Source organism: Pollachius pollachius (assembly GCF_949987615.1).
Source record: "Pollachius pollachius genome assembly, chromosome: 6".
Taxonomy (NCBI): domain Eukaryota; kingdom Metazoa; phylum Chordata; class Actinopteri; order Gadiformes; family Gadidae; genus Pollachius; species Pollachius pollachius.
In genome coordinates this window covers 6,825,842-6,840,734 of record NC_136939.1, presented here as the reverse complement: position 1 = coordinate 6,840,734, position 14,893 = coordinate 6,825,842, and the positions used below count along the sequence as shown (strand labels likewise).

Here is a 14,893-nt window from a genome sequence, read left to right as displayed (position 1 = left end):
CTTATTCTATGTAAAGCTATAGATTTACATTAAACTCGATAAATCTCCCCCATAGTTTGGTGACAGGTCTGTCTCATCCTTCTTTGATCCAAATCGGTGTGCAACACAGCATCATTGTTAACCAAATGGCCAAATATTTTAGTTGAGTTATTCTTTTGTACGTTGCATTATAAAACAGCATATATAAAGAAAACCCACGCACATATAGTTCGCAACATGTTGGACTGTTTTGATTGCATTTAAACGGTCGCACTGAACTGTGTGCGTAAAAGCTCTGGTTTCGTATGTAATTGGGTAAATAAAAATGTGAGTAAATTGCGCCCTCCAGAGGTCAGAAGCAGCATCTCCAGCAGGGTTAACAACTGCGCGTGCTCCTGTACAATTTCCGCCCGGCCACTATCAATCGATCAGAGAGTGGAAGATGGCGGTGGATCTCTAGTCTGCGGAGCAAGATCGATCACCGAAAAACTCGATTGAGTTTAATCTTATATCGCCGAAAAACACTCCAAAACAAAGACTATTTGGGAATTTGGAGACTGGATAGCAGCGGGTTTGCAAAGGTAATGTTGGTGTTCATTTTGTATTAAAATGGCGTGCTTATAAACAACCGAACGAGGCCGTAGAACGGCAGAGAAACGACAGGCCTGGCGCCAGTGTACGCCATCTTGTTCTCCTACATGCATGTCTAGGCACGCTAAATTAATCCCGGATAGAAAAGGTACAATGATGGAGGAATTGTAATCAATCGGTTGCACCGTCAAACCAAGTGCTGAAAAGTTCGTTCACATTAAAGTCACGTTCATAAGACAACTTCCTTATTGCTATCTTGCCTGTATCGCCCAGTGTGACGTTCTTTAATCACATGTTAACTACACGAATCGTGTGGTGATAATGAAAGGTTTTTTTTATACACTTTTGGGTTGATTGTTAAAACACAACCTCAAACCAATCACATAATAACTTACTTGTCATAATCACCCCCACCCTATTAACCATTTGACTTTAAATAATATAACTGTATGGGTTCTAAGCTATTTTCGCAATGTTTCCCATCAAGTAGACCAGAACAAACCACATGGATACAGGACAGGTTATACATTGTTTTGCAAAAAATTGTCCAATATGTATCGAAATGTAATAAAACTTGCATTACATCTAACAATCATAAACATACCAAATTAATCATGATTATGCATTGAATCCCTCAAAATGTCATGGCACACCAGTGTGCCCCCAGTAACCAAATAGACAATGTTTTTGTCTATGTCTGTGGTTATTAATAAACTTTTTCCTTTTATTTTCTTGGTTTTCAACAGGTTGTTGAGCAGAAGTTTGTCATCATCGAAGATGGACTTCCCATGGCATAGTGGGAAAGTCCTGGAGCAGCTAAACCAGCAGCGCCAGTTGGGCCTGCTGTGTGACTGCACATTTGTGGTGGATGGAGTGGATTTCAAGGCCCACAAGGCGGTTCTGGCGGCCTGTAGTTCCTACTTCCGCACCCTGTTCATCGACCAGAACGACGTGGTGCATCTGGACATCAGCAATGCTGCAGGTCTCTTCTTAAGTTAATGTGTTTATGAATGTGACTTTTTAAATTAGATTACTTACAGTCAGACTCTGCTTGTGTTGAAGTTCAAATAAACAAGGCTAGGCTAGAGTCTTCAGAGTATTGGCTTTATTTCACTTTATTTAAATATTTAAGCATTTTGCAGGCTTGTCCCTCATGGGTTATGGGTTGGGTTTAATGTACATATTCAACCAATAATCACACATTTTACAATATTATTTCAGACTGTTCACCCCCACCCCCCACTAATATTTTATTATAAAAGACTGTGCGACAAAGTTGTAACAAGCATCCAACCAAGATGAACTACTATCAGCTATAGCCTCTTCTATCAACTTGCTACCCTGCTGAAGACTTTGTATTCCTCTGGGTTTGACTCTAGGTTTGGGCCAGGTCCTGGAGTTCATGTACACGGCTAAGCTCAGCCTCAGCTGTCAGAACATGGAGGACGTGTTGGCTGTGGCCAACTTTCTCCAGATGCAGGAAGTGGTCAACGCTTGTTCCGCCTACCAGTCAGTCACGGCCTCCGCACCTTCGCTCATAGCAGATTTCTCTGCAGGTGGGTTCTATAGACATTGCATGGGCTAGCTGCTTGCATCCAAAGGGAGTGGTTTTTCAGGATCGACAAGGTCCTTTTCACCCAACCACCGCTATTTGATTTGGAAACAGACTTTTTATACAGACTGTATAATTGTATAAAAATATATTAAATCCACACATGCAAATATTTGGGATTTCTGAAGTGCGTCTTCAACAATAATTTCATCGAAAAATTGACATTATTGAGTGGTTTGCTGATATGTCGGCGTTTCCTCTGTAGTCAAGACAATTGTTCCGTACCTAATTCATTCTCCTTTCCTTTGGCGTTCTTACCAAAACCAAAGAAAAAGAAGAAGAGGCCAAAGAGAAGCCGGAACAGGACCCTGGAGGGGTGCTTCCCAAAGCAGAGGGGACACACGCCCAGATGGCTGATTTGGTAGAAAAAGCGCAGGAGACGGCAGCAAGCGAACCCACTGAACACACAGCCCCGCTGGTGGCGTCTCCCAGCCCCGGCAGAACCCACCCAGGGAGGGGGCGGCCGCCTAAAAGCTCCCCACTCAAAGTGCCGGCTGCCCGGACAAAGGCCCCCCCTGCGGGCTCCGAGGAGGAGGGCGTTGTGAAGGACGTTGCAGAGTTTCAAGACGACCCGAGGGATGCCGACTACACGCCTAGTCAGTAAACCCCCTTTCGGACTTGTTTCGCATTTAGCGTGGATATTACTCCTTAAATTCCTCAAAGTTACTTTTAGTTACCGACTTTACTGAGATTCCGGGCTTACTGATACGGGGAGGTGCAGCCATTCCTTTAGGGTCCTTGTGTTGCCCGGCTGGAGTTCATTTGTTCTAATTCTCCAGAATCCCAGTGGGGCCGTTCGGGGTGCTCGGTGTACATGAGCTCCAGGGGCCGGAGGATCAGGAGAGCTCCTCGCCGAAACTTCCCACCTGGTGAGGACCCCACCGATACGATCCCTTAACGAGCAAGGCCTTGAGATTGTGTCTGCCGTTGTCACGTACATGACACGTACGTCTTTATGTCATGTTATTAAAACGTCTGCCTCCTTCTTCTTCTTCTTCTTCTTCTTCTTCTTCTTTTTCTCCTCCTCCTCCTCCTCCTCCTCCTTCCTCTTCTTCCTCTCAAGATAATGACACGGATGAGGAGAGCGCTCCGAAGCGGGTGAAGCAGGAGGAGCCCACAGGCCTCCCAGGCCCCGAAGAAGAAGGGGGAGGAGGAGGACATGGTGAGGAGAACCAGGAGGACAACGAAGACGGCCACATGGCGGACGGGGAGGAGGACTGTGAGTTAACCAAAGACCTGGGAGATGATGATGAGGAGGAGGAGGAGGAAGAGGACGAGGATGATGAGGAGGAGGAGTCAGGCGGGAACCAGGAGGGAAGGAGCACGCCGACGGGGTCGGCCATCGGACGATCCGAGTCGAAGCCTTACAGCTCCGTGACCCACAAGTGTGAGGTAAGAGCTGTGTGTGTGTGTGTGTGTGTGCTTAGTCGTGTGTGTGTTAGTTTGCAACACATTATGTTGGTAACGATGTCATTGTTTAGTAATTCATCTTGAAAGGATTACCGTTTCAGAGAAGGTCATTCACTGCCAAATGTGTTTTGTTCCAGGATTGCGGAAAGAAATTTACGCACACTGGCAATTTCAAAAGGCACATTCGTATCCACACAGGAGAAAAGCCATTCAGCTGTCGGGACTGCCATAAAGCTTTCTCGGACCCCGCGGCATGCAAGGCTCATGAGAAAACACACAGGTCAGTATTTTGCACAGTTGAAAGAAACAGGTCATTCTGCACAGTGGGCAGCTTGTTGGATCAATGGTTTCAGTCCTTCAATCTTATCCTGGGTAGACCAGTGCCCTGTACTACGAACCTCGCTGAACATACCCAGGCTTTCTTGGGAAAGCCTGGATCGACAGAGACGCAACTCGCGATTAGAGTTAAATGATACTACGAAGCTCACTTAGGATCTATCATCATGCCTTTTACCCCCATATATGTGATGCCAGCATGGCCTTGAGATTATGGGTTCATGTACGAAATAAGCACAAAAATATAATTCCATAACCTTTAGTGAATAAGTACTTCATATGCATGTGAATTGGGACCTTTTTAAGCTTCACATAAATACGCGTCACTTGGGAGACGAACTCTTCGTAACTGTGATTTACACCAAAAACAATTAATGCATCTTCTGCCATCTCTTCCATGCTGTTATATCTTACTTAGGTTACACATTCAATCATCATCAGATGATTGAATCACATTCAGTCATTTTTACTTTTGAAACACTTATTGCCATTAGGATAAGATAATCATACTCTTTATAAATCCTTGAAGGGGAGCTTCCGTTTTAAACAAGAGAACATAAGAACGCAACGATTACACCGAACTACACGGAACATAAACACGCACATACACAACATATTTTATACAAGTGGGGCTACACCAAGGCGGTTGACGTGCGTCTCCCCCATGCAGCCCTCTGAAGCCATACTGCTGCTCCACGTGTGGGAAGAGCTACCGGCAGATCAGCCTGCTCAACCTGCACCGCAAGCGGCACACGGGAGAGGCGCGCTACAGCTGCGGCGTGTGCGGGAAACTCTTCACCACGTCGGGCAACATGAAGCGCCACCACCTGGTGCACAGCGGCGAGAAGCCGTACAACTGCGACTTCTGCGACAAGGCCTTCTCCGACCCCACCGCCAAGATGAGGCACCTGGAGACCCACGACACGGATAAGGGCAACAAATGCCCGCACTGTGACAAGCGCTTCAATCAGGTCAGCAGAGGAGCGCGGGGCGATCAATCAGGGTCTTCAATCAGGTCTGCATTGTAGAGAAGTGCAGGGCAGTCTTTAATCAGGTCTGCATTGTAGAGAAGTGCAGGGCAGTCTTTAATCAGGTCCACATAGTAAAGTAGTTCAGGGCAGACTTCACAGGTCTCTAGAGTAGAGTAGTGCAGGGCAGTCCTCAATCAGTTCTGGAGAGTATAAAAGTGCAGGGCAGTCTTCAATCCGGTCCACATAATGGAGGATTGCAGGGCAGTCTTCAATCAGAACCCTAGAGTATCGTGTGGCAATAAGCTAGTAAAATAATATTCTAAGAGCGAGAAAGACTCACTCGGTAACCACATATGATATATTTAATGTATCAAGATCAAAAACGTTTTGTATCACAAAATGAGTATTTTATCACAACCAGATGTAGTTGGGTTATCTTTATTTCATGGATGTTGGACCCATAGGTTTAGTTGATTCATGTTATATTCATGTTGAAATGCTTTCTTCAGATAGGGAATCTGAAGGCTCATTTAAAGATCCACATAGCTGACGGTCCTCTCAAATGCAGAGAGTGTGGGAAACAGTTTACAACTTCAGGTGAGCTCAAACATAACTTTTTTACTGTGTGCAATATTTTTCATATGATTTGAATATAAGTTAAGTATGGGATATCTTCATTATCCTATTTATTGTTTATAGTTGTGAATAAAAACAAATGAATAAATGCACATGGTATGAATGTGCCAGAATTAGCCAAGAGTACATCAAAGCAAAAGCAGAACAGGCCATGAGGTTCAAAGATTGGACAGTTGTTAAAAACGGTAATGAAGTAAGGACAGATATATACATAGACCAAAATTGCAAACATATTCATATAGACAAATGACGCACATGCAGAGGAATAATCACAACACATCATTGCAAACAAGCAGGACATGAAGCAAGCAGCAGCTAAAAGAGTGCAGCTATCGCATCTCATCCCCATCACCTCATCTCCCTTGTGCTGCGACCGGCTCTCGCTGAGTGTTGTGTGTGTGTGTGTGCCGTGCTCCTCCTCAGGAAACCTGAAGCGTCACCTGCGCGTGCACAGTGGCGAGAAGCCCTACATCTGCATGCACTGCAAGCGGGCCTTCGCCGACCCAGGAGCACTACAACGGCACGAACGAATACACACAGGTGGGTAGCACACACTTAGCACATCACCCCCACACGACATCACTCTACTGCTGCACTTTGTCCCACAATCCCTCGCCCTCACCATCATGAGATGTCTAAACAACAAGGAGCATTTCCCCACCAAACGACAATAAATGCCCTTTGAGAAGGCATATGAAGATTGGTCCCTCGTAGGAGAACTAGGACTACAGTTGTAGTGAAACTGAGTGTGCAGACTTAAAACTAAGAGAGAATGTTACTTCAACTGTTTTGCTGTAATGCTACCACCATGGCTGTCCATTATGATACCAATTGCACTCCTAACCACCCTCAAGGCCCTTTGAGACTCTGGCGGTGATTGAGGGCTAAACAATAATATGTTGAACCGCATGGTGGTGTCTCCGTGCTGCAGGGGAGAAGCCCTGCCTCTGCCTGGTGTGTGGGAAGTCCTTCACCCAGGCCAGCTCCCTCATCGCCCACGTCCGCCAGCACACGGGAGAGAAGCCCTACGTCTGCGACCGCTGCGGGAAGAGGTCAGAGAGTGTCAGCCATTTTTATTTTGTTGTTGGGGTTGCCATGGTTAGTTATTTTAATGCCTTGGCATCTCAGTGCTAACCTTGCTCACAATTAACATGACAGTGTCCTGGTCACAGCCCTTGTAATAAGTAATATATCAACCTGTGACAGCGTGGACTTAATATGTTACAACGTTATGGATGACCCTGACCTTTGTGAATATACGGTGATGTGTTTGGTTAACGAAGACGAGGAGATAAATAAATAAATATTTCTTTCTTTCTTTCTTTATTTTATTTGATCATGAATCCTGGGACAGGTTCGTCCAGTCCAGCCAACTGGCCAATCACATTCGTCACCATGACAATGTCCGTCCACACAAGTGTAATATGTGCAATAAGGCATTTGTCAACGTGGGAGACCTGTCCAAGCACATCATCATCCACACAGGTAACAGTCTGATTGCATCATTATCCGCACAGGTTACCGCCTGATTGCAGAATCCACTTGTTGATTCAAAGAAAAAAGTCCAGTGTAAATCTGTGTGTCGCACCAATCTGCCAGTCGTCCCCTGTCTAGAAAAAACATACTGATATACGCCTACCTGCCTGTCTGCTATCAGTTCTCTGTTGCAAAAGAGGTGGCTCACCTTTGTGAGACTTCCTGAATACATAAACTTTAACTCTAAATTATGATAATCTGATCACTGAGTTTGAAATCATTTCCGTCTCACTGGGCCGACCACATCCTGTGACTACAGCTCGGATAGGTGAAGAAATAATGTGTTTAGGTTGCACTAGATAGAGAAGTAGTAATTTCGTTCCTACTTTATTAATATAATACTACTATATACTTTAAATAGATTCAGGCGCCCTCAAGTGAAATGCTCAGCACAGCAAATTGATTTAGACAAGGTCTTTAGGTCTTAGTGAAGCCAGGAGAGACGGTTCCAATGATTTCATCACCCAGACATGCATTGTCCTTTTAAGTAATTGCAATCCAATCAAGAACATATTTACCTCACCATTTCCAACGACTGGAAACTGTTCCAAACTGCCAAACTTGGATAGAGTGAAAAGTGCTTCACAGAATTCTTCAACTTTAGCTCAACTTCCACTTCCCCCTCCTCGATCCGTCTTTCTTCCACATACAAACGATCCGCACTCACCGCCCTGCCACCCGTCCTCCCAGGAGAGAAGCCGTACCTGTGCGACAAATGCGGCCGCGGGTTCAACCGCGTGGACAACCTGCGCTCCCACGTGCGCACCGTGCACCAGGGCAAGGCGGGCATGAAGAGGCTGGTGCTGGCCGGCAGCTCGGACGAGGCCATCGACGGCCTGGACGACATGGTCACCTCGGGGGAGGTCAACATCGTCACGGTGACCACGGAGGACATCGTGGCGCTGGCCGCCAGCACGGTGGCTCAACTCACAGGTGAGGCAGCCCGCCGCAGGAGGGGCTCTGATTGGAGGGACTGGGGGCGTGCTTAGGACACAAGCTGTTGTTATAGTTGTGTTATTCATTTGTAGTTTGGATGTTGATTTTCTTTTTTTTTTTGATATTCGCTGGTTTCATTTGTATTATTATTACTCTTGTGGTGTCAAGTGTCTTGAGTGTTTAGAAAAGTTCGATACAATTTGAGTTTATTATTCTAAACGCAGTAGAGAAAGGGGAAAAAGTAGAACTGCCGGGCCGACTGGTGCTACCCAGAGCTCTTCTTCTGCTAACCGACCGATGTGCTTTCATCATGTCTAATCACACAGTGGTTCCGGTGACTGCTTCTGTGTCAACAGATGACACCGAAGCCCTCAAAGCAGAGATCACCAAGGCTGTGGAGAAAGTGCAGGAAGCGGGTGAGACTCAACGCATTAACCTGCAGCCCTTTTCTCCATCACTGGTCGTTAACATTACAAACAAGAGGACGTCATTTTCTCACTTCATGTACACGTTTGTCTGCCCAGACCCAAACACACAGATCCTGTACGCGTGCGACTCGTGCGGCGACAAGTTCCTCGACGCCAACTCGCTGGCCCAGCACGTCCGCATCCACACGGCCCAGGCCCTGGTCATGTTCCAGGCGGACGGAGACTACTACCAGTACACCACGGAGGGGGACGAGGGGGCCACCACGTGGCAGTCGGCCTCACAGCACGTCATCCAGGAGGGGGAGGTGCTGTACCGCACTCAGGAGGCGGGAAGAGAGAGTGACGAGGCGGCCGAGGAGGAAGGAGGAGAGGAAGATGATGGAAAGACTGTGTCTGCGGAGGAGGTGGAGGAGCAGCAGGAGGAGGAAGGGGGACAGAGGGGGAGTGAAGGGGAGGCAGTGGGCCATACAGAGGCTCCTTTGGGGTTAGATGTTGAGGCTGTGGTGGAAGGGGAGGTTGATGCTTTGGAGGTTAAGGTGAAGACAGAAGCAGAGCTGGAGGGGGATGTCATGGTGACGGTGTAGACAAGTCACGTTCTGCAAGCGTGCGGCTCAGTGACACACCTGTCCTTCTGGGATACGGACTGAGGAGAGTTGAAATAATTTATGAGTGAAGAAAAACTATAAGGACGATACATTTTTATTAAAGAAATGTATTTTACAGATGTAAGTAATTTATCCATGGCTTGAGAGATAATGTTTCTCCACCATCGGTTCTACAGGTAAACTGCATCTGAGCATCATTTGTAAGGTCACCAGTGTCGGTGACTAAGACTAAATGAATGAATGAACTAAAATGAATGGCTCATAAACCGTCCAAATGAAATGTGTACATTGTCATTATATTTTACTAAGTTGTATTTTCATGAAAGACTATTGTACAGCGTTGTAGAACTATTGTGGCTAACATGTCTGTCAATAGATTTGTTTTTGTATGCATGAGCTGGAAGATGCTCACATGTTGGCAGGAATTGTATATTATGTGCATGATAAATCTTTGTCATGTCTAATTTGATTTTTTTTGTTAAGTTAACGTTGTAAATCCATGACAAAACTCAATTGAGGGTATAATGGGTGATAATTTGGCATTACATAGTTTAATTGAATGATGTTTATTGTACTGGACGAGCTTATATAGTATGGTCATGTTAATAGTGGGAAAATACTGCTTAAACTGATTCACAATATACCAATAACATTGATTGCCAGTGTTTAATAAACTCTGTTCATTAGAGTAAATAAGCACAACACGTTGTTACAATCAGGGGCGTAGGAATGATTTTAACATTGGGGGGGACACATATCGGAAACCTGACAGATCCGGTATAATTTTTAGGTGGGACAAATGCGCCTGTCTCCGATATTGGAGGGGACACGTCCCCTCCGTCCCCCGCGGTTCCTAAGCCCTTGGTTACAATGCTAATTAAGATGCAGATTTCAAATGCATTCAAGTCATGTGTCACTTGTTTACATCATACAACAAAACCGAACGACTGCAGACGAATAAAAGAATGTAGCTGAAGCTGTCTGTGTTTAAAAAACGTCAAGATGTCTTAACATCAGTACGTGGCTCCCAATCTATCCATGCAAACAAAGGGACGATCCAGCGTTATAATAATGCTGTAATGCTATTGGTGGGGCTGGAATCGTAGCGACGCGTTTCTCTTCCTGATTGGTTAACGTCCGGGTTCAGGGTTCAGCTACTGCTAAAGCTGACGTCGACTTCTGCAGCAAAATGGCGACGTTGACAGCAGCCGTGCAGACGAATCGTCCCAATTCTATATTATCCCGAAAACAGACAAAAGGGACGACCCAGAGTGGAGCAAATAAGATGGGCAAAGGTGTGCTTTTATGTCTGACACTAGCCTCTTTGATGAGCCCTGCGTTGGCTGATGGAAAGACTCTGGTCCTGCTGGACAACGTGAATATCCGAGACACCCATTCAATCTTCTTCCGCAGTCTCGCAGGTAACGAACGTTAACGTTATGTGTGCTATGTTCGAGTTTTGTTCAACGCTCAATAGTATTCAAGTTAAAATGTATATTGGCCAGCCGTATGGTGTCGATGCAAGGGAATGACTTTAGTGCAGCAGGATGAGCAAGCTTTGTGAAGTTCGAGACCGATGAAAGTGGACACGCATGTAAATTACTAAGCATTGTGTGTATTTATTATGGATAATGGAGTTATTTGTTCACATGCAATGTGTACTGAACAGCATTTCTTAAAAACAGTATACGTTATTATATAATAACAGTATAACGTGTCCTATATAGACCACTTCCTCAAGCATATTATTATGGACCTGATAAGACTACGATGATTTTTTTTCTCTTGTCTCTCAGATCGTGGTTTTGACCTGTCATTCAAGACAGCAGATGACCCCTCGCTGTCGCTGATCAAATATGGCCAGTTTCTCTATGACCATTTAATCATCTTTGCACCATCTGTGGAAGGTACGTCCAACACTTTACACTCTGAAGTTTCCCCATTGGTTATCAACTTTTCATTTTGTATATTTAAAAATCATGTGTGCAATTTTCTACTTCAGATTTCGGAGGAAACATCAATGTGGAGACCATTACATCATTCATTGACGGCGGTGGAAATGTCCTTGTTGCTGCCAATTCAGACATTGGTCAGTTTTAAAGCCAATGCATTTCAGATCATGCAACAAATATTTGCATGGTGAAAGGTTAATTTCAGATGAGTCACTTGCATCCAATCGAATCGAAGTACACATGTGCACAAACCGGAACTTTATGCTGTTTTGGTTTATCTTTGAGATATCAATTTCCCCCCTTTTTTGTTTTGATATAGGTGACCCTTTAAGGGAGCTGGGCAGTGAATGTGGCATTGAATTTGATGAGGAGAAGACCGCTGTAATCGACCATCACAACTTTGATGTGTCCGATCCTGGCGAGGTAAGCAGATATATTTTGAATCCCATCCTTTGTCAGAAGTTTTTCACATCATGCAAAGCATCAACAGAAACATTTTTTATCAACACCCAAATGAGACATCGTTGTTTTTCTCTGCAGCACACTTTAATCGTCGCCGACCCAGAGAACCTGTTGAAGGCCCCGACTATTGTGGGAACTCCCACCAACAAACCCATTCTGTTCAAGGGTGTCGGGTAAGCATTGTCAACCGTTTAAATTCATATGCATGATTTTGATTTTGAGATTCCCAACGCTAATAACGTCCTGTATTTCCTCACCCTTAGCATGGTGGCCGACCCAGAAAACCCCCTTGTATTGGACATTCTGACCGGCTCCTCCACTTCCTACTCCTTCTTCCCCGACAGGCCTATCTCTCAGGTAGCACTGAACTCCTGGACAAGAAGTCTAACATAATTCACATGTGTTTATTTTCAAGCTATGATTAACTGAACAAGACGTTAAGTGTATCAGCAGTCTGAGTCCCTTGTGTCTCTCTAGAAAACTAAAATCGTGACATTTATGTATGGTGCACGTGCATTCCTTTTCAGATATTTTTGTCTTAGTGGCTTTTTGCATTTTTACTGCTGGCTGCTGAGCCGAGCTTCCATTGCTATCCTTGATGATCATGTCGTTCCTCCAGTACCCCCATGCAGTTGGCAAGAACACCCTGCTGATTGCCGGCCTCCAGGCCCGCAACAACGCCAGGGTGGTCTTCAGTGGCTCCATGCACTTCTTCAGTGACGCCTTCTTCAACTCCCCTGTACAGAAGGCTACTCCTGGATCCGAAAGGTAACCCTGCCCTGTTTCTATAATGATACTCTTATCTAGATTATGTTAGGAACTTGATTGGTGAGAACGGACGGGATCTGGAAGTCAAAGCCACGTCTATGCTCCACCCATGCACTGAGCATGTGTGCGTGAATGTGAATGTTTGTTTTAGTGGTCGTGTGGATTGTGTTATGGCCGACTGTAACGGTCTTCTGCATGTGGTGTCTCGCAGATTTGAGCAGACTGGCAACCTGGAGCTGGCTGAGGCTCTGTCCAGCTGGGTGTTCAAGGAGGCCGGGGTCCTCCGCGTGGGAGCCGTCACCCATCGCAAAGTGGGCGAGACCACTCCCCCCACCGCCTACACCATCGCTGATCTGGTGGTGAGTGCTTAAAATTCAGTGGACCGCAGACTTCAGCAGACATCCAATAGTTTATGAATAGGGTTATTTTCTTTGGTACTACAGTTGTTTTTTTTAACCTGTGGTACCTTTTTTTTTAATAATATTTTAGTCCTCATGGAGCTTTTTGTATGTTGTATTGTTTATTTAATATCCATATATTCAGTGAAAACATGCATAAGCAACTCGAAAGGCTGTCAACGGAATGCAAATATGTCCACAGTTTTATTGTTCACCTGAACACCTGAGTTCCAGCGCTGAATGGTGGTCTAATGAATGTGTGAACCTTGTCTCCCAGGAGTACAGCGTGGTCATTGAGATGCTCTCTGAGGGTCGCTGGGTTCCCTTCAACGGTAACGACATTCAGCTGGAGTTTGTGAGGATCGACCCCTTCGTCAGGACGTACCTCAGGAAGAACGGTAAGGATCTACATTTAGGACGCAGGGCCACCCCGGTGACCGGAAAAGAACGTTCATTTTAGATTATTCTCATGGCAGACCAGCTCAAATCTGAGTGATCAGCGCTTTACACTTTTTTTCACTCTTTATTTAGACCAAACTTGATTATGGAGGCGGAGATCTGTAAGCGTGGAATTGGCTATTAAAAAAAGAACACAAACTCAGCCTGAAGTAGTAATCTACAAAAAAAATTGTATTCAACACTATTTAATCGGCAACTAGAAATAAACTTCTTGAAAGTTCACTCCAAATCAGTATTTTTTCAATATAAATCTCTATCAAAAGAGGAAACGAGGCAGGGTTTGGTTTCCAACCCATGCTCTGTGAGATCTGAATCTTCCACAAGAAGTTATGCAATAACATAGTAGGGCTGCTGGGTCTGATGTTATTGTGAGAGAGATATATATATATATATATATATATATATATATATATATATATATATATATATATATATATATATATATATATATATATATATATATATATATATATATATATATATATATATATGAAAATCCTTTTTCATTTTTTTACTTTAACAGAAGTACAGAAAAGTGATTACATGTATTGTAACGTAACATTTTTGTTGGTTTGACAAAATAATCGAATGGTGATTGATCAAATATAAAATGCCCTTGGCATTGGTTCCGCTACGCTCCCAAATTCTTTGAAGGGGACATTTGGAACACAGATTCCACTACTCCATTCCCAAGAGGAACACTGTGCATGTTTTACTTAGAATAATAGTGCTGTATAATAATTCTTCTGAGCTTTTATATTAAATAAAACATTAGTCAGATTAACTTTCACATTCATTCATTTAGTTGCACCACATGCTTCGAATGGGGGAAAATACTACAACAATCGGGCAGGTTTTATGTTCGAGCTTTAATAGTTGATGAAAAACACTAACCACTTATTTTTCTATCCAACAGGAGGCAAATATAGTGTTGAGTTCACACTGCCTGACGTCTATGGAGTGTTCCAGTTCAAAGTAGACTACAACAGACTAGGATACACGCATCTGTACTCTTCCACTCAGGTGAGATGATTTAGACAAAATTCTTGGTTACGTGTGAATAGAATGATCACACTGTCAACTGATTTATTTTTGGTTACTAGTTATACTTGCTCACAAACGTCCATCATTTATGTTCCCCACAGGTATCTGTGCGTCCGTTGCAGCACACACAGTACGAGCGCTTCATCCCAACTGCCTACCCCTATTACGCCAGCGTCTTCTCAATGATGGCGGGACTCTTCGTTTTCAGCATCGTCTTTTTGCACATGAAAGAAAAGGAGAAATCTGATTAAGGCCATGAAAAAAATGGGTCAATGCGATTTGAGTTAAAGAGCGTGAGGGTATTTGTGACTTGATACGGTAGAAACTTTGTACTTCAGCCCTCTGTGAAAGTTTGGCTTATGTTGGGTTATCTGGTGGATAAATAAACATTTTTTGGAGGCCTTAAAATATCTTCCAATTGTTTGGGATGGTTGGCACTTTTTGTACCAAAAATAAACATGTCATGGCCTGTACACTATTAATTCAGTCGTAATTGAAATACAGTTGCTGTAAATACAGAAAATAAAATTTAACTAAATTGTTTCCCATTATGTGGATATGGGGAAGGGATCCGGTAAATACATGCACTGAATTTTGTTTTAGCAATCAGGATTTTTTTATGTTACTAGTTTGAAACAGCTTGAGTTTGTCCATGCCACAATAAAAAAATATTCACATTCCAGTCTTCGTGACTAAGCGAATTAATGGGCTGTTAACTATGAATGTGACAGTGTGTGTGACTTGTGAGTGCGGTCAGTGGGGCAGCCGGT

At 44.2% G+C, this 14,893-nt stretch overlaps 2 protein-coding genes across 2 annotated transcripts; both read left to right on the top strand.

Moving 5' to 3' along the window:
- Positions 1 to 424: 424 nt before the first annotated feature.
- Positions 425 to 9,019, top strand: zbtb17 (zinc finger and BTB domain containing 17; the record flags this gene model as incomplete). The annotated part of the gene is made up of 15 exons (XM_079739030.1): positions 425 to 560; positions 1,317 to 1,552; positions 1,950 to 2,126; positions 2,452 to 2,778; positions 2,962 to 3,051; positions 3,246 to 3,574; positions 3,730 to 3,872; positions 4,599 to 4,899; positions 5,409 to 5,496; positions 5,959 to 6,075; positions 6,467 to 6,587; positions 6,890 to 7,020; positions 7,762 to 8,004; positions 8,364 to 8,423; positions 8,532 to 9,019. The coding sequence occupies exons 2-15, from the start codon at positions 1,348 to 1,350 to the stop codon at positions 9,017 to 9,019; spliced, it is 2,820 nt and encodes a 939-aa protein (XP_079595156.1). The 5' UTR covers positions 425 to 560; positions 1,317 to 1,347.
- A 1,197-nt stretch (positions 9,020 to 10,216) lies between these two features.
- Positions 10,217 to 14,808, top strand: ddost (dolichyl-diphosphooligosaccharide--protein glycosyltransferase subunit (non-catalytic)). The gene is made up of 11 exons (XM_079738923.1): positions 10,217 to 10,461; positions 10,837 to 10,947; positions 11,043 to 11,129; positions 11,312 to 11,415; positions 11,533 to 11,627; positions 11,718 to 11,811; positions 12,074 to 12,222; positions 12,434 to 12,581; positions 12,898 to 13,018; positions 13,996 to 14,102; positions 14,225 to 14,808. The coding sequence occupies exons 1-11, from the start codon at positions 10,230 to 10,232 to the stop codon at positions 14,372 to 14,374; spliced, it is 1,398 nt and encodes a 465-aa protein (XP_079595049.1). The 5' UTR covers positions 10,217 to 10,229; the 3' UTR covers positions 14,375 to 14,808.
- Positions 14,809 to 14,893: the final 85 nt, after the last annotated feature.